This window comes from Bacillus rossius, chromosome 12 (assembly GCF_032445375.1).
Source record: "Bacillus rossius redtenbacheri isolate Brsri chromosome 12, Brsri_v3, whole genome shotgun sequence".
Lineage (NCBI taxonomy): Eukaryota > Metazoa > Arthropoda > Insecta > Phasmatodea > Bacillidae > Bacillus > Bacillus rossius.
This window is the reverse complement of record NC_086339.1, coordinates 45,307,955-45,328,808: the sequence shown is the minus strand read 5'-3', so window position 1 is coordinate 45,328,808 and position 20,854 is coordinate 45,307,955. Positions and strand designations below refer to the sequence as shown.

Sequence of the window (20,854 nt, the reverse complement as noted above, 5' to 3'; positions counted from 1 at the left end):
GACAAGTTCCATGTGTATATTAATTGAATTCATGTATCCCTTCACCATCAGTAATATTTCCCACTGATGACCATGCCTATAGAATATTTAACAGTCGCTTATAACTTGTATACCAAAGGGCAAGCCGCTTATTAGTTTTAGCTACAGGATTGTACATGTGCGCGTTCAATGTGACATGCATGTGCGGGTAAAGTGCTCTTTTACTTTGCGCTGATTTGAACCACCTCAGATGGGTTAAGCATGGAACCCACCACATGTCACCGGCCATGTGTTATATGATTGTCTATTAGAGGCGTTAGACTCCCAGTGGCATATGCAAAGTTGATCCTTATCCAGTCACCAAATGTGAACAAATAGTCAAAGTTTGTTTAGAGAATTTAAAGTAATAAATTTTTAATTGCATAGCATTTTACCCTTACAGAAACTACACCACCGTATTCTCAGATGATGTTTTGTATCACCTGTTCCAAGCAATTGTCACAGACGGTCAAGTATAGCCTTGCTAGCACAATCTGTAATTGTGCTGACTGCAGTGGTTTTTTATACAAGAACTTGTGTATTCTTTTGTTCAACAATTCTAACTCAGCGAGATTTTGTAGAAAGAAGTGTATAAATATTACCAAAAAATATTTCAGAAGTATGAAATTGTGTGATATTCATGCAACCACAGACAAACTGCTAACTGATGCTGTACACCATTGTGTATCCTTCATGTAATAGAAGTAAATGTGGTTACACTACACTGCAGGTACTATGTTGTGCACAGGCCATATTCCCACACAAGCGGGAGAGGTTTTTTTTATCCGCTACTTAACGGGGTCACGAAGCCCTGAACTACGACCAAGGAAAAAAGAATGGTTTTCTATCATGAGGAGGTGGAAGCGTTGTTGACATTTGAGGGAAACTTTAGGTACGTGATGCACTAAAAAACTAAATGTTGCAACTGATACTCATATCAAGTAAATATTACCCTGTGTCAAGCTAACATTTCATTGCAAAAAACTAATTTTTACTATGTGTTTTCTTTCCTGTAACCACAAGTAAAATGTATTCCAGTGGAAAAAATGATGAAAGGCAAACTACTCAGTTTGGCAAAAATAAACAAAACCAAAACATGTTCCTTACTTGCATGTGTAGGTACACATTTATTTATGCTTATCTGCTGAATATGTGAAAACATTGCAAATTAAAATGTGTTTTGGGTGTAACCTAAGTGATGATACCTTTCATTTAAAACATACACTATCACTAGAGTTAGGATGTATGTTGCAAAGATTTGAAAATATAAGATTTGATCTGTCAGTTACACATGAGGCCACAAGCAACATTGGTATCCTTGATAATGATTAGGATTTGTATTGATAAACTTATATATAAATGAGTTTAAGAAAAAATCAGGAGTGACTTCTATTTTCGTTCACTTGTAATTCCAAGCGCTTAACTTTAAAAAAGAAACTGCCGGGGAATAAACTGTCACAGGATATAATTTTGATAGTTACATAAAAAACTAATATGTAAAATCCTGTGGTTACAACCCCTAATTGTTCCTGGAAATTTGTGAAAGAAATTGGGTATTAATAAACATTTTGGACAGAAGACTCACTCCCAACTCCTATATGTCAAAATATGCTATTTTTTTTTGCACCAAGTCCTTTTTCAGTCATCTCAGGCACGGAGTCGATAAGTTTTCAGAATAAAAATATAAATGTTTAAATGGTAAGACATTTTCCGAAAAAAAGATATCCAAGAAAAGCGTAGTGGACCAACAACTTCCACCAAAATGAGCATAAACACGTTGCACAGCTCAACTGTATCTTGTAATGAGCGCCAAGCCCATTTGACACTGATATCGTTAGGACAATGACATGAATTTTCCTTATAATATTAGTTTATTATAATTGGGCAGTAACTATATACCACTCCATGGAGGTGAAGAAGGTGAATGGAGCGAGGGGCTGGTCGTGGAGTGATACTAAGGGTGTATGCAGTGTGTGCCGCACTTGTCCAGCCTTAGCTGTCAACAATGGCTGGTAAAACGCTAGATCTTGGCCATGGCATCCCACACATCGCACCTTCTCCCTACTGTTGGCCTGGTGCCGTGGAACGGAAAAAACAAATGAAGAGGCGAAGTCTAGTCTGCCGTAAAAAAGGAACTCATTACTACAATAAATTAACATTCCTGGAATTATGTAGAAATTTATAGTTTTTTTTTACATTTAGTTCCTAGTCACGTCAAATCCCTGCCATTCTTCCTGTTTTTCTGGTTTTAACGGTTGCTGGACAGTCTGTATTTTACATTAAATTATTCTTCAACTGGCTGTTGTACCTGCATACTTGACCTAAACTGGGGGCCCTGAGAAACAGTGTGTATGATTGCACAAATTAAAATAGTAGTGATTTTTTTTATAGAAATTGAATTGAATATTTTTGGTTTTTCTTGACAATGCCTTAAGTGTAACTTTATGTTATTTTTAGTACTTAATTTTAAGTGTGTTTTTTGATTACAGTCACTTTGATAGGACCATTTTAAACATATGGAGATGCTGTATTGATTCATGGCAAATTTGTAACGTTTTTTATTGAATTGTGTTTCTTTCTACACTACCCAAATATTAAATACAGATACTTAACTTAATGAATGGGATTTTTTTTTTATAAATATTCCTACGTACCTATTAGACCACATTATTGTGTTATGTTTTCTTCGTATTATTTTTATTATTATGCTTTATCAACTACACTATACTTACCTAAGATTGGTGTCATTTATGAAAGCAGGCAAAGAGAATATTATCATTCAGAGATTGTGTTACTTAAGAATTTATTGCCCATTGAATAAATATAAATATTTTATAGATTCTGAGTTACATACATATTAGTTTTCCAGTGACCACTATAACTTACTGCAGAATCTGTGTTTGCCAGAAGGCCCACTCACACCAATTCAAATAACATTTCTCATGAAAGCAAGACCCTCATGGCCCAGTTGCCCTGATCTAGAGTTGTCAGAGTCTCTGGGCCCATCTGGATTCTTTAGCCTTCAATTTTATTCAAAAAAGAAAATTAAATATGACTACTACATGTATTATAAACACTAAAAGAAAATAATTTTTATATGATATAATTTATTAGTAGTTCTCAGGAAAGTACGAAGTTGTAAAGTAAACTACCAGTATACGTTGTAAAATCATGATCTTACGTATTTTATTATTTACTTTTAAAAGCTTGTTATCAAAGTGTTTAAATGTTAAATGTAAAAATTAGCAACCTTCAAAAGCCTAAAAATCACCAATTCTGTAGGCCTTTCTCCAGTCATAAAAAAAATTATAAGACATTGTTTGACATTTAATTTAGCAAATATTTTTGTTGTGTAAACTGTTCATAATTATTCATTAGATGAATACCATGTTCCTTATTCTCTTCCCTCTTTAACCCAAGTACATGTGTAGATATATCCAATAATTTATTAGAATACAGTGAGAAACTTAAATGTTCATTTCTTTGGTTTTATGCTAAACTGAGGCTATGTTTTGTTCATACATGGCACTGTCTTGGGATGTTCCCCATTTTTCAGTGTCTGACCGGTTTGTAAGTGTATAGTTTATATGAATATCCACATTGTGATGATAACTTAAGAAGAATTAAGGTGTGTTTAGTTTCACCATGTTGTATGTCTGGAATGCCCATGTACTAGTACAGGTAGTACAGAAGAAACATTTTATTTTTTCTGTGACAAAAGATAATTTATTAGATTATTTTTAGTATTCTTTCATATGCAAAATTATTGTTCTTTGAAATGTTAATTGTGTGTAGAGAAAGGGAAATATGGTTTTACTCTTCAGTTTATCTTTGGAAGGTGATTTATATCATATTTTGGATATTCTTTTGGATGTTAATATTGTATAATAGTTTAACAACCCTGTTGAATATAATGTGTAAAATTTAATTTATATGTTTTGAGTGTAAAGTTAGCAACAATATGTGTAATGCTAAGATAATCTAGCATGAAAAAATATTTTAGTACTTCTTACATGAGTATGTCTCATCTTTCCAAGGTCACTTCCTGTTTGAAGTTTTGAAAAAGTTTAAGTTTTCCTGTTGGCTAAAAATAACTTTAAATGTTTTTAATCATGGAGATAACAAAATATATTTTTATATAATTATGCAAAATGAAGATGTCTAGGATAGTTTGAAAGGTTTATGAAGGGCATTGCAATTATTGGACAATAAGCTGTACTATCAACTACCTACAATTCAAGAAGTATTATTTGCATTGAATAGTATGAATATTTCATTTTGTTTTAAAGTAAGAGATATTTCCAGAACAAATACATATCTAATATTGAAATTAGCTACATCTTTATGCATAAATATATTGAGAATAATGTGGAAAAGTATGTACGTATGTTATTTTTAATTCTGATTTTAATTGGTTTAGTATACATTGTTTGGAATATTTCCCCTAAGTGACATTTCATTTGGCAAAACGTTTTCTAAATTCTCCACCCCAGTGATTGAGAAACAAGTGTATGCTTTATTATGAACTAGTTGTGGCAATAGCAGAATGTAAAATTACTGTAACCTTTTTCTGGGCATTATTAGTTGTGAATATTGATAAAAGCAAGGGGTTTAAATATTACATGTTTATCATTCTATAGTAATAGAATTAAAGGACAACATATATTCAGACAGAGATATTGTTTGTATAAATAGTTGTTCATATCCATGTAATCCTTATAGCTTGTAGATATATATATATGTGTGTTTATGTGTGTAATTTAGTTTTATTTTAGTTACGTGTTGTGTAATAAATGACTCTGTACTAGTACCTATATGAAAACTAAAATAGTCTATAAATTTGTTTCACATACGTACTAAAGTTATAGCATTGAGTCCAAGATTATGATTAGTGAGAATTCTAACTCTTTATATTATCATTTTGTTTCACTCAACAATATAATCATATTAAATTGGTTTAATATCAATGGAGTTTTATAAATTGTGGCATCCTGTATAAGTTCTTTGTTTCTTTCAAAGATTGAATTTTGACTAATTAATTTTAGAGAAACTTCATGGGTGGGGGGGAGATATTTATTTATTACACAGGTCTGCAAAAAATTTTTTTGAAAAGTTTTTTTGTTAAATGGTTAGTATTTGTTTTAATTGTCTTAAAAGTAATAGAAAACAGTATTCATATGATATATACCACTTCACATTTATCAGATTTAGATGATATAGTATTTGAATACTAAAAAGAACAAAACAAAAATTTAATCAAATGAATGAGAATCATTTTAGAATATTTTATAAAGTTTTATTGAGTCTATAGCTATAAAATACAACATTAAGGTATACATGAAGAAAACAATTAATAATGTTTTCTTTTTGAAAAAAAGCTGTGTTTTGTTGGTTTTTGTTAATGATTTTTTATTTCATCTCTGTGTATCATCCAGCAATATTCCGCCATCATATTAACGTCCCAACCGCCTTGATACCTTCTTTCCATCTCTTTTATGTCCTGATGAAACCGTTCACCTTGTTCTTCCCTGCAGTCGCCTAGATTTTTTGGGAAACAATCAATGTGAGACTTCAAAAAATGAAATTTCAGACTCATATTACAGCCTAAATTTTTATAGGCGTTTAACATTTCCTGGACAATATTTTTATACGCAGTATCTTTTGAGTTGCCTAGAAACTTAGATACGACATTTTTAAAGCCATGCCAGGCATTTTGTTGCAAGGTTATCATCACTTTTTCAAATTCTGTATCCCTAATCAGTTTCCTGATATCAGGTCCCGTAAATATTCACTCTTTCATCTTCGCATCAGATAAGCTAGGGAAACATGAACAAAGATACTTGAAAGTATTTCCATCTTGCAGTAATGCCTTTACGAACTGCTTGATCAAACCAAGTTTGATGTGAAGTGGTGGAAGCAATATTTTTTCGGGATCCATCAAACTCGGATTGATGACATTTTTTACTCCAACTTTCAATTCCATTCTAATTTTCCAATCAGTTTTTTTCCAATGTAAAATTCTTGCTCTACTGTCCCATTCACAAATATAACAGGGGAATTTTGTGTAGCCTTGCTGTTGACCAAGAAGCATGCATATGATTTTTAAGTCACCGCAAACTAACCATTTGTGTTCGGTGTATTTTATTTTCTCCAAAACATTTTTCAAGTTTTTGTAAGTTTCTTTAAGATAAAGTGAATGAGCTACAAGTATCGATGAAAATTTATTGCCAATATGCAAAAGGACAGCCTTTAAGCTTATTTTTAAAGAATCTATAAAGTTGCCATTCTTGTGTATTGTATTCGATATTGAATTTTTGTACTAAACCGCCAATATCACAGCAAAATACTAAATTATCCTCTTTCTTAAAATACTCCACAAATTCTTGTTCTCTGCTTCGATACCAGTAAAATGTAGTTCCAGCATCTGATAAATTGTTTTCTTTTAGTTGAGAACTGAGAAGTTCTGCAGCGTCCTTAGGTAATCCAAGATCCCGTACCAAATCATTCAGTTCTTGCTGTTTTAAAGGTCGAGGGTCATTTGTAGGGTGAAAAATTTCACCACTGCTTTGCAGATGATCACTTTGTTCTGAGTTTTGTGATAAAGGCGTTTTGAAGCTGTTAGTGTTAGTAGGAACTGGTATGGGTAATTTGGGTCCATGTGGAACTTGGCTTTGTTACAGACGAAACATCAGGATACACAGTTTTGGCTCAGTTTTTAGAATTATATCCTGTTACATTGGTCAAACAAAAATAACAATCATCTATGATTTTTTTGTTCCCGCCACAACATAGGAATACTGAATGACAATGATTTTGATTTACTGTAAGTCCACTGTCTTAACACTTCAACACATAGCCGGCATACTGTATGCGGAACCCACTGTTTGTCTTGGTAACATAACCTCATTCCGAAGTAAGCATAATATGCATTTTTTACAAAGTCTGTTGTTGTAATCTTTGCTTAACTATTTTATATTGTCCGCAAATATAGCAAAATATATTTGGATTGTCTTTGCAACTCCGAGGAGCCATAGTTACAAATTTAATAAAACAATCTTTTATTACACTTTTTTTTTTTGCAGTTTAAACCACTATGATTAGTCATAGACTACATAAAACTTTTTTTTATACTTTTTCTCACAGGGGAAAGGCAGGTTAGTAACAATAGACTATAGGATAGTCGGTCATAAAGTATAGAATAGAAATATAGATTATGGAATCAATTTTGTAAAAAAAAAAAAAAAAAAAAAATGAACTTACCGATCTAACGAAATATTATATATTTATCTATGTGCAAAAAGAATGTGATGTGCTACGTTAAAACAAAGTTAATATTTGCTATATACAGACCAAATTCTACATGTTTGTGATAAATTAATTTAAAAAACTTTTTCATCGCAGACCTGTGTTATTTAATGAGTGAAGTGGTGCGTGGTGAGCCTGAATCCTAGTCTATCCTTTCTCATTGGGGTTTCCATAGTTTCCCTGAATCTCTTCAGCCAATGCTGGGATACCCAACCCCTGTTATTGGTTATGTGAGCTATCGTTTCTAATGTTCTTGCACTTATTACCTAAATAAACAATGAAGTACCTAAGTAGGTACCAAATAATCAACATGATCAAAGCAGACTGGCACTAACATGTGAGGCTTCGTAAAACCAAACTTAGCTATTCGACTTAAAAGTATTCTTAAACAGTAACCACCATGAAGGAATAATTATATTGTCCATGTTTCTCCAATGACATCAGAAACTCTGGACATAGTACCAACACAGATATATATTTTAGTCCTAAACCTAGGGGAAAAAATTACACCTATCCCTCACTTAGTATGACTAATTCGTTCCTAAAAATGCTCATGTTATTCGAAATCGTGTATTCTGAAGCATTAGTTTTCATAAATAACAAGGTTAATTTATTTAATGTGTTCCAAAGTTGTGTAGAAAAATATACTTTATGTAATATAAATGCATTGAATAACATTGAACTATAAATATGAAACACCATTATTCTTTATATGCCTCCAATCGCACTTTGTATAACAAATATGACACACTGTAACGGGAGATACGTGGTTATGTACTTTATCGTCAGTTGTCCGGCTGACTTGCCCGCCCAGGCATGACCTTCAACTCACGTCGTGTACCTTTCCAAACCATCCTTTACTGACAGTGAACCCGATATTACTGTCCGGATAATTACATGTTAATTTTTCAAAAATTAAAGTGCTTATTCGCGTATCACCACCTGGTTCACACCAATCCTGTCAGGCCAATGATTATTTTTTTCATTGCAACATTCATTTAACAACCTTTTCCACGTGAACCACCTGTTCATTTCTGTTCCAGTATCTAATGTCAAATATATTCCCACTAGTACAACCAACAGCATCAGACTTATATAAACTTTTGGTAAGAGTCCTTATTTCGTACAATTGTGCGCACAGTTGACTTGCTTAAAACTACAGTGCGACCAACATAAGCGTAGCCTTCATGACAATCTGCGCATCGTAATACTTCTAGTTTTTTTTCTCAAATACTTGAACACAATGCATTATAAAGCACATACAGTTACCGGCAGCTGAATGGGCAGACATTGCTTTTGTTTGAGTGAATTCCCTGCCACTGGCTAGACTGAGTTCACGGCCCGGTTTATGGCCAGGCGACAACGGTACGGCACAGCGGCATACGTGCGGACGTAAAAACATTTGGTCCTTTACACTCCATAGCTGCAATTTAACTTTGCCATAGCTGATGTTTGTACAACAGCTGATAGCGTAAAAAGACCTGTGCTTGCATCTCTTCCCCCCTTGTATGGTTAACTGTATCCCACGGCACATCTTTTGTTTACAGAAGTTGAAACAGACTTTGTGGCGTCATGCCCGACTTTATTTTTCGTCTGAAGAGATTTCATGCTAACTGAATTTTACAGACGTGCTATTCAAAACTGGGGCAGTGAAATTCACTTTGCACTAAATGGATACACGCAATCTGAAGATGTGCTAAGTGAAGGAAAGGTGTGTTATTTTTTTTGTTAAATACTCTTAACAGCAAAAATAGTGTTGAAATCATTCCCCAACCATTGTGTCATGGAAACTAGAGTGCTAAGAAGCCTCTGCAGTGTGCTAATAGAAAGTTCATAAAAATTAGTATTGCAGAAATAATTTTAATTAATGTTTAAAAAAAGAGCATTAAAAAGTAGGCAGCATGTTGTCAATATAAGCAATTTAAATCATAGTTACCTTGATGTTTCTAATTTTAGCATTAATTAGTATGTACCTAAAACATTGAATTTAAGGTTTTTTTTTCTTCAGAATTATAATTTTTAATTTTGTTATAAATAAACTCCCATTATTTTTATTACTATCATTAACTTTCCTAATGCAACTAAATGAAAAGCTTGATATATTCTTATTCAATCCAATATTACCAAATATTGGGCTACAATTCAATTAATTCTTAACACAATAATTAATAAAATAATTTTTTTTGTTGCAGGCTGTATATAATCCTGCTGTGGGGACTAGACATCTAGCAGGACTTTTCAGAACAAGAGTTAATTATGGCAGCGAAAAGCGTGCTTATCTGAAGCCTGAATGTGTACCAGAAACTGATACACCGGCAGAAACTGCTACCTGTGGGTGTGTCCTGATGTCTGACGTTTGCATCAAGGTTTCAGCAGATTGCAAGTGCCTTCAACACCATCAGCAGTTTTATTCATCAGACAAACAAGACAATGGCGCTCTAGTTATAAGACAAGAGTCACTGGTGGTTCCCTCAATTCAAACAAGTAATAACTGCAAAGAATTACTTGCGCAGAAAATTAATGAAAGATGTAATAATAAACAGCAGCAAGTCACTCATTACTTAAAACATAAAGTTGCAAGTACCTTCAAGTGTAATATGTGCAGCAGATCATTCAGTAGAAAAAGTAAACTATTTGAACACAACAGAACTCATACAGGAGAGCGACCCTTCAAGTGTGATCTGTGTAACAAATCATTTACCAGGAAAGAATACCTTTCTGCACATAACAGGATACATACAGGGGAGAGTCCCTACAAGTGTGTACTTTGTAGTAAGTCATTTACTAGAAAGGAATATCTTAATGTGCACAACAGGTTACATACAGGGGAGCGTCCCTTCAAGTGTGGTCTGTGTAGTAAATCATTTACTAGTAAAGATAAACTTACTGCACACAACAGGTTACATACAGGGGAGCGTCCCTTCAAATGTGAACTATGTAGTTCATCATTTCTTCGTAAAAACCAGCTGTTTGTACACAACAGGTTACATACAGGGGAGCGTCCATATAAGTGTGAATTATGTAGCAAGTCATTTCGTTGTAAAAATTATCTGTTTGTACACAACAGGTTACATAAAAGGGAGCGTCCCTTCAAGTGTGAGTTATGTAGTAAGTCATTTCGTTGTAAAAGTGATCTGTTTGTACACAACAGGTTACATACAGGAGAGCGTCCCTTCAAGTGTGATCTGTGTAGTAAATCATTTACTAGGAAAGAAGAACTTACTGCACACAACCGATTACATACGGGGGAGCTTCCCTATAAGTGTGAAATATGTAATAAGTCTTTTAATTTGAAGAATCATCTGATTGTACATATCAGATTACATACAGGAGAGCGTCCCTTCAAGTGTGAGATGTGTAACAAATCATTTACTAGGAAAACAACTCTTACTAAACACAACAGGTTACATAAAGCGGAGCGTCCCTTCAAGTGTGAGTTATGTAGTAAGTCATTTCGATGTAAAAGTGATCTGTTAGTACACAACAGGTTACATACAGGAGAGTGTCCCTTCAAGTGTGAGGTGTGTAACAAATCATTTAATAGAAAAACAACACTTACTGCACATAAAAGATTACATACAGGGGAGCTTCCTTTCAAGTGTGTATTATGTAGTAAGATTTTTAGTGTTAAAAGTGATCTGATTGAACACAACAAGTTACATTCAGGAGAGCATCCCTTCAAGTGCGATCTGTGTAATAAGTCATTTACTAGGAAACAAACACTTACTGCACACACCAGATTACATACTGGGAAGCTTCCCTTCAATTGTGACGTATGTAATAAGTACTTTAATTCCAAAAGGCATCTGATTGTACATATCAGGTTACACACAGGAGAGCGTCCCTTCAAGTGTGAGCTGTGTAGTAAATCATTTACTCGCAATGATCTTCTTATCAAGCACACCAGAGTGCATAGTACGAGGAATTACTCTTTACTTTAAATCATTTAAACCAATTTCCCTTAAACACATAAAGGTTACCAAGCTCAGATATGATTTACTGCACTGCATTTGCAGAAGCAATATTTTGATAGTTGACATCTCATGAAACAAACCTAGAGGAGCTCGTTTTATCTACCCTCGCCTTCCTTGTTTTATTTTTTATTTTTATTTTTTAGTTTCTCTGTTGATTTTATATATACAGCATAAGTGAACAACCATCACTAAATCATGGAAGAAAATTTTCCCTGACATTGAAATTGAAGATTTCACAGGGTTTGAGGATGACAAATTTTCCGCAGAGAAGTTAGTGGCTTCTTTACGTCGCATGGAAGGGTGCGATAATGTTGACAGTGATTGCATCACCGAATGGTTTGAAGTGGACTGTACTCTGCCAGGCTACGAGATGTTGAGCGACACGGAAATAGTGCGACGCGCCCAAGGTCACACGGGAGAAACAGATGACAGTGCTCCTGACGATAGTGATGGTGACCTGATTCCACAGAAGCGTATTACACACTCAGCAGCTCTGGAATGGACTGATAATTTGCTGGATTATTTAGAGCAGGAAGATGATACACTATTGTCAGACAAACTTACCTTAAGAAAAATTTGTAGCGCGATTAGAAGAAAAGAAAGCACATCGCAAAAACAAGTCTATTACAGATTTTTTTCAATCAAAGTAGCCTGTATTGTTTAGCGTACATAACAGCTGTACAGTAGAATGTACCCCTACTACAGCTATGTACATGCATTTATGTTTACATATTTGCCAATTGTATTTGTGTAGGCCTAAAGAATTTTTGCGTTTTAAGATGTGTGAGTATTTTTGCGTGTTTAAGATGTGTGAGTATTTTTGCGTGTTTTTTAATGCTTTAAAATGTCTATAAATTAACATTCTATCTTTCCTCAATTCTTGTTTACATTACATATTCATATGCACATACCGACATACGTATACGACCATACGTATTTGTATAAACATACTCAAGACAAACACATGGGCTAATAAGCCGAGATTTTTTCGCCTGAAGCATTTTACTTAAATGTACTCGACTGTACCTCATTTCTTATTCCAAACGGCCGGAAAGTCAACAGAAAATTGCCGTGTGTGCACCAAACGTAAGTAAAATGAGTGTCTATGTAATGTTTATTTGACAGTAATGAGATGTGAAAGTGCATTATGTATCTACCCCACACAGTTTGTTAGTTTGTTTTATTGCATCTGTTATATTGTTTTCTTTCATAAATACAAAGATATTGAACAATTGCATAAATTAGTACGTACAATTTCATATAATGATATACTAATACTGTAATACTGTACTTATGTATACTGGCAAATAATAGTACATAAGTTACTAGTATTATTCACTGTAACACATTACCGTACTTCCGATTGCCTTCCGTCGCGGCCGTGGTCGTTTACACGATAAGGGGAGTGGGGAATGACCGGCTTTTGTTTACATTGCGCGGTAAAAAAATTGTTAAAGTGTATTATCCGGCTTTTTGGGTTATCCGCGCCTCTGCCGCCTTCATTACAGCGGATAATCGAGAGTTGACTGTATTAAGAAAAATCCATAGATTCAACTTTGAGTACTTCTTCAAACATTACATCCTACATACCATGCATAAAATATAATGATATAGGAAACATTTAGCAAGTTAACCTACTGCCATTGATTTTAAATAGGAAGCAAACATTGTAAAACCAATGTACTAGTAAGATTAAGTGCTTTTAAAACTTGAACACATTGCATTAATGTATTGCATATGTGTTTTTTAATGTGCAAATTTGTAATACAATGTTAATAATTTTGCTTCTTTCTGTTAAATGTATAATAATACAAACCCAGTAAACAATAAATATTACTATTTGGTATGAAGTCTCTTTGCTGTCACTTTTACACTTAAGGAATGTACAGCTTAAATTAATCAAAAGTTTTGATATTTACATTATGCTCTTTGTAGTCTCTTACTCTTGTATACATATATAGTGAAACTGTGGCTTATTTTAACCATACAACTAAAGTGGTTGCAGTGTGAGGATTGCCTTTGTTAACAGTGCTCTATCCCCTTGAGAAGAGAAAATTAGTATGTCTTATTGGGAGAACCAGTTGTATCTACATTATCATCTTTTCCTATTGCGGTTGTTGCAAAAATGTAAAACTATTACTGTAGGTGATGAAATGAAAAAAGTAAGTGTGAGGATAAAGTAAAGTATAGGTTGTCGCAGAACTTTACATAAGAGCTCTCAGCAGTTTTTAGGCCAAAAATATCTTTGTGAATATTTAAAAAAAAGTCAAAGTTTTTCGGTTACAGGCTTTTGAATTGAAATTTATTTGCCGAGGGGGTAACAATTTTTGAGCATTTTGAAAATTCTGATCGCATGAGGGGAAATATGTGGTGGGGGAACCGGGTGAGGAGGAGAATAGTTAGGTTCGTGGTGGGGGAACCGATAGAGGAGACGGCAGAGAAAGGTAGAAATGACGCAGCATACTTGCGCTCTCGCACACTTTCATGTGCGCAGTTGTTTCTTGGGGTGGACGTGGTGCTATCCCCACTCCGGGGCCGTTGGCGCGGTCGGTGATCGCTGGAGCAGCCTTGAGCGGGCTCCACGTGGCGGCGTGCCATGCTGCAGGGATAGGGACCTGCCACCCCGACGTTAGGGAGTATTTGGGCAGAGGGCCACACAGCGGGGTTTGAGCTTACTGTTGTGCACCGCGACACTGGCCATATTCACAAGATAATATTGCCCTTTCATGTATGTATTATTAATTTCATTACTTGTGTAAATCAGTATTAAACAGTGTTATGTGAGAATTGTTTTAGCTGTGTAACTAAATACTTCTGCTGGTCTTTAGTTTTATATGGGTAATTATTTGTCACAAATTATTATTTGATTAACTAAATCACACACATTATAGTTACGAGCCCACGAGTGTGTAAATATGTTCAGTTCAACTAAGAGGCATTAATATTTGTTGATCTGGGTTAAACTGTGTGTGACTGTGTCTCAACAAAGTAGCATTGAGCTAGGTCCTATTCATGTGCCATGTTGTCACTTTCACATGCCAGATACCTACCTCAGACTACACACGTCAATTTGGACAATTAGCGAAGCTGCATAAACCAACTAACTTATTATCGGCAAGCTTAAAGTTTAAGAATTATTTAAAATCCAAGTTTGTTTTAAATGTACGAGAAAAAATTATTGTGCATTTTTTTTATTCAAGGATGCTACAATTTATATTGTGTGTGTAAAAAAACTACTTCATTTGAGATCATACCTGCTATAAACCTACATATATTCATATGGTTTATAGAATTTAAATTAGTTAAATATTTATTTTCAAATGTGTGCTTAATATAAATTAGTTAAGATTGATTATATGTCCGGTGGAGCTTGTACTAAGAGAACCAATATTTATTTAGAATAATTTCACTTATTTATCTTTGGAAATAGATATTTTCTTCTTCTTATCTTTCGTTGGATTTTTTGTTTTATTCAATATAATTATTCTAGTGATATTTTGTCTTTGGTCAGGGGAAGTTTAAAAAAAAGAAAATAGTTGTACTTTTCCTTCGAAAAAAAAAAAAATCTAAATTTTTGTCTATACCAGAATGACTTTGTGAAGTAAGCTGAATTGTTACATTATTGAGTTTCTTCAGTTTAGGGGCTCATTACATTAATCAAGAAGTTTATTAAAAATTCGCGTGTATAAATCATCGGGGAACTGGAAAAATACGACGGAAGTTCTTGTGTCCGTACCAACGTGGATTCCAGAGGATACTGCATTCCCGATGTGTGTTGGTATCAACGTTGTCTACAATATCCCCGTCATCAACACAATTTAGTCATAGTACTATTTAAAGTTAGTATTGTACGGGATTCTGCAATATTCAGTCAACAACGGTGAGCTATCCACACACAACTGAGTCCCCTCAATATAATAAGACATTTCCCTGGTATATGACGGCAACTGCACAATTTGAAGATATCCCTTTGTCTTGTGAATGACCTGTAAAATCAGTTAGGAATACTCAGTGGTTATGGGTGTAGTGTCTCAAACTCACCGCATATATAAGAGCTAGCGAGTGAAACAAGAATTTCTACCATAAATTATATTAACTGAGACTTATAAAGGTCTAAAAGTAAAATTATTAACAAGGTTCTCTTGATACAAGTTTCACTAGAATATTCATTGTCCTTTATAATGAGGGCGTACCAGTGTTGAGGTTGGAATATCGGTGGAAATTAATGGGCGCCACCACGTGAGTGGGCACGTGGACCCGGCTGGAAAACTCTAACTCAGGGCGTTACGTGGCCCGTGTGCGGCGAGATATTAGCCCTCCTGATTTTTTACGCAACACCTGTCCCTAACTAAGCCCGCTCTCAGCGTCGGGCACGCTCCTAATTATCGCAGTGGGCTCTCAGGGCGTCCCACACGCCGCTGAACAGGTTAAGGACCCACGTGGCCCCCCCGAACACAAAGACACGTGACTCAGTTAATTGGTTTTTATTTACTCACGGTACACGTCCTTACACGATCCTCCGTTGATACAGTTATAAATCGCCCGAGGCACGAATCGAATTAGGTGAGGAGGCGAACCACGCACGTGGCCGCCTCAAGCCGTTACTTAATACACAGATGATAGAAAACTCCGGAGAGTAAATAATTATTAATTAAGCAGTCTCTCCGACCGAGAGAGGCCCCGAGGATAAAAAGAAAACGATTTGAATAAATTAATTTACAGAACTACTTCTCGGTGAAACAACGGTGATGTCCTCGGGGTGTCTGCAGAGACGTCCGCTCTCGGCCGGCTGTAGAAGGAGACTGTGGAGAGACCAGGGCTTGCGGGAGGCAACATGGCGCCCTTCGCGCCGAACACAATTACCGTTACAACCTAGCTATTTCGTGCCCCGGGTTACTATTGAAAAATACATAAATCCTTTTACAAAAATTAGTACATTACATCCATGCCCAGACCGTCTGTAATAATTACTTATATGAATAAAAATGGTTTAAATGAAGTTGCATGCTAGTTCCTCCGTCGCCCGCTAGGGAGCGTCCTTGTTCGTTCTTGCACTTATTAAATAACAAAACATCATGAAATAATTAAATAAAAGACACTCACATGCATAGCCGTCGTGACACTATTTTGGGGCAAAAAGAAAAGGATTACAATATTTATTAATACAAATTAGGGGTGCGGCGCATTGCAGCTAAGTGCCCTCTTGCCGGGCTAGCAACACACGCACACATGAGCGGGAGGTTTGAACAGAGATGGTGTTCGGGCGGTGGCATATCGGGCTCAAAGGGGCCGCAGGCCCGGACGACGTCAATAATGTAATTTCTATTAAATAATGGAATCATACTATTAATGTACAAAATGAATTAATATAACATTTCTTGCATTGATCAACTTACACTTAAGTTTGGTTATTAAAATATTCACAATTAACAACATAGTCAGTGATTGATAATTTCTTTTCATTATTTTTTTTGTTAACCCTTTTAGTGCCAAAGTCCGATAAATCGGCCTTGCCTTGTTGTGCGAGAATTGCCAGGGCCGAAAAATCGGCCAGATTTTTTTTCCGTTTTCAAGACAGGTTTTTGTTACTAGCAGCGCATTCTACCTTTCTCTAATGAAGTGTCCTACTATCTAGTTCCTTTTTCTGTAAACAGGTAGCGTATGTGCCCTACTATTTAGTTCTTTTTTCTCACAACAGAGAGTATGAGTGTCATACTGCTGGACATCGCACAGCGTAAGAAACCGCGTTTTGCTGCATTTTTTATCCTAAAGAAACACTTTTCCTTTTGAAAAAAAATTGTTTCTTTTGTAAATTCTTTATTTTAATTCTTTTATAAATATCATGAAACTGTTTTCCAGAAATTTCTACAAATGTATTTTTTTCAAAGTTATGACAACAATGGTTCATTTATGTAAACGATATATGTAACTACCAGTTTCGTGGATATTACAAATTGCGTAGGATTTTATACCGTTGGTTATTCTGCGTTGAAAATTATTATTGTAGTAGTCATAGTAAACACGTTTTCCCGCATATTTCTCAGTGGAAAGTGATGTTACTCTGTTTCAAACTAATACTACCGCGAAACTTTGTGCGATCAAGGCTTTTGTTTTCGTTTTCATAATAATGTCTCGGAAAAGAAGTTACATTGCGGGTAAAGATGACAAAGAAATGCTCGACTATTTTTATTCGCTCGATAGTGATATTTGTGAAAGTGATACAACAAGCGACAACGATACAAGTACTGATGAGGAAGAGCATTTACCATCTACTTCAAACACACCGAGACTTACTCCTGTGGCTGCGGATAATTATATTCCAGCCGGTGCTTCACTTCGTACGAATTCAGGCGATAGTTCAAGTGATACGTCGGATTAAAATGAACAGACTGACGTAAATAATATAATCTGGTCTTCTTGTGAAAACTTTTCACCACCAAAACACAACATACCCCAGTTTTTAGAAAATGCTGGACCAAAACATTAACCCCCTCGAAACTCGAAGCCCATAGCATATTTCCAGCTAATGTTTACTTTTTCCTTACTACAGCTTCTTGTAAAGGAAACCAATAGATATGCTCAGCAGTTTTTATCACAGAACAAGGGTAAATTAGGTACAGGTTCAAGAGCTATTTCTTGGAAAAAAACTTCAGTTGTCGAAATGAAAGCATTTGTAGCATGTATAATAAATATGGGCCTCATAAAAATGCCTACACTTTCCTCATATTGGTCTACTGTTCCTTCTCGCAGCATGCCATGGTTTCGAAAAATGTTTTCTCGCAATAGATTTCAACTACTTCTAAAATTTTTCCACCTATCGGATAACAAAAACCTTGGTCTACCAGGCGAATCAAACTATGATCCAGAAGGAAAATTCAAACCAATTATTGACCACGCAAATAATGTTTTCAAGCACCACTTCACTCCATACCAAATGCTGAGCATTGATGAAAGTTTGGTCGGAACAAAGAGCCATACTTCATTACTTCAATACCTTCCCAACAAACACCACCATAGATGGGGAATAAAATTTTGGATGCTATGTGATAGTACTGTCAATTACTGCATGGGATTTTATGTATACCGTGGTGCTAAAGATAAATTAGATAAGACTAGCATAAAACTACATGGTCTTGGGTACACTGTGATAATGACGCTATTATCAGGTGTGAATTTACTACGAAAAGGTTATCACATTTTTGTTGATAATTTTTTTACAAGTGTACCAGTTGCACAGAAACTCTATTCTGAAGGGACTTACCTTACTGGCACTGTTAGGCAGAACAGGAAGCATCTACCAGCCGAATTACACAGGCAAAACAAATTTCAGGTTGGGGAGAAAAGGTATTTCAAAAGTAATGAACTGCTGTTATTGGCATATCGCGAAAAGAAATCTCAAACAAAACCAGTAATTTTACTATCAACAAATGGAAAAACAGAAGATGTTCAGTGTACTAAAAAACGGCACGGACTAGAGAGAGTGCGTGAAAAACCAGAAATCATTCACAAATACAATAAATACATGGGTGGTATAGACACAAGTGATATGATGCTGTATTGTTATCTCGACGAAAGAAGGTCATTGAAATACTGGAAAAAAGTATGTTTCAATATATTTGGCCGTATGGTACTCAACAGTTATATTTTGTACAAAATGAATACAGATGGTAACATTCTGACAAGATATGAGTTCGTCTCTGCTGTAGTGGACAGTCTCGGAAAAGAGTGGCTAGAACAGCAACACCAACAACCTGGTGACACTAACGAAAGTGTGGCGTCATCAGGAATTCTGAAACTGCCATTGAAGAAAGAAAAAGAATGTTGTGTTTGCAGTGTATCGAGTAAACGTCAGGGAGGAAAAAGAAAGCGTTCAAGGACAGTTTGTGCAAAATGCCATAAAGGATTGCATGGTGTTTGTTTTAGTAAACACAGCTGCTAGGACCAGTGAATATGTATTTGACTATAGTTGTGATGGATTTATCGTTGTTGTTATCATGAACTACCAATTAATTTTATATTTTTAATTGAAAAAAATGTGATAATGAAAAATGCTGATCAAACCAAGACAATATTTTTCTTCTAAAATTTGAAAGTCAGTTTCACCTAAATTTGTATAAAGACATACAATAGCAATGCATAATTTTTTAATTAAATCGTTTACTTTTTAAATACATTAATAACAGACTTATAATTATTAAAAAATTATAAGGATTCAAAATACACTATATAGTTGGAGTTACGCTAAGAAAATATTTCATTTGTATTGTACACAGTTAGAAAAGCAATGTTTTTTTTCTTTTTTTTTTCAAAAAATTATTATTAGAATAAATATTGGAAAAAATTACATCACTATTATACTATCATATAGAAAAACAATTAAATATTTTAAAAAAAAATTCAAACCAAAGAATATTACTGTCAAAACTACTCCCTATCCACATTACAATTTATAAAAAAAATTTAATAATTATTTTTTTTTAATTTAAAAAACAACAAAAATAAAATAAGATGAAAATTTTTATGTTTAAACATGACAAGTGACAGAAGAAAACATTTATCTATAAACAGTAAAAAATTTCATAGTTATAACAGTAAAGGTTAAAAAGTTATTAAAATTAAACTCTAGAGATGCAATTTAGTTAAAAATGACCTGGCACTATTAGCACTACCATACTAGCAGAGGCTGGCACTAAGAGGGTTAATATCTTTAAAGTTAATCTAACAGTGAATTGCATATTTGTTTTTGACAGCATCACAAAATTTCAATATTTTTCAATCTGGCATAATTATTACTTGTAGAAAATCATTCATTACATGGTGAAACTTCAAATTTTACTTTAAAAAAGAAAAGAAAAGATATAAATACAATAACATAGTAAACTTTCTATAGGAAAGATGTTTTACACTGCTGTACTATTGCTTCCTTTAAGGTTATTTACAAAAAAAGATTGGTTTTCAGCGTTCAGTTGAACAGAAAAAATGGAAGTTGTGCATTAAAGGAAAAAGACCATGACACATTAAATTTAAAGAAAGTATGCTAATGCCCTTTTCACATCTTGCATTTTTGTGGATTGGGAGCTGACATAGTGATGACAGGAAGTCTGAAATAAAATAACAAGATCAGAAGCCTGGTTGGTTGTTCCTATCTGACATATAAATTGGACGGCTTTTATATAAATGGAACCAAGCACCATTCAGTCACAACTGAGAAAAGACTGTTCAAAGTATCGATATGTCAAAAAAATAATGAAACATCTACATAAAAAAATCACTGTAAAATATTTTAACATGTATAAATAAGCTGCTTTATTTTTATGCATAACATTGTGAATTCTCTTCCTATCATAGTTTAATCAGTAAAGATGGCTGTTGGTTCTCTTTGAATAAAATAAAGTAGAGTTTCTTTAAAAAGAACCAAGTATAATGGAACATGAATGCCATGGTCACGTTGTCAAACAAACAAATAATACACCATTTTAACTACCTTAATACCCATCGTTCAGTAATTGTCCATTGCAAATCTACATAATAAGTCTTAAAACAATCTGGCAAGTGTT

The 20,854-nt window shown here is 34.4% G+C and overlaps 1 protein-coding gene across 3 annotated transcripts in view; it reads left to right on the top strand.

Annotated features, from left to right (window-relative positions):
* LOC134537906 (gastrula zinc finger protein XlCGF26.1-like) overlaps nt 1–20,854 on the top strand; it is a 138,513-nt gene that overhangs the window by 81,086 nt on the left and 36,573 nt on the right. Inside the window, exon 6 of one of the 3 annotated variants that reach the window (XM_063378848.1) lies at nt 9,516–9,807. The exons of 1 other annotated variant lie outside the window; for it this stretch is intronic. In XM_063378848.1, the coding sequence (XP_063234918.1) occupies nt 9,516–9,807 (292 nt within the window). Of the gene's footprint in view, nt 1–9,515; nt 12,361–20,854 lie in introns of those variants that run through there. One more of the 3 variants, XM_063378844.1, reaches the window with a different exon arrangement.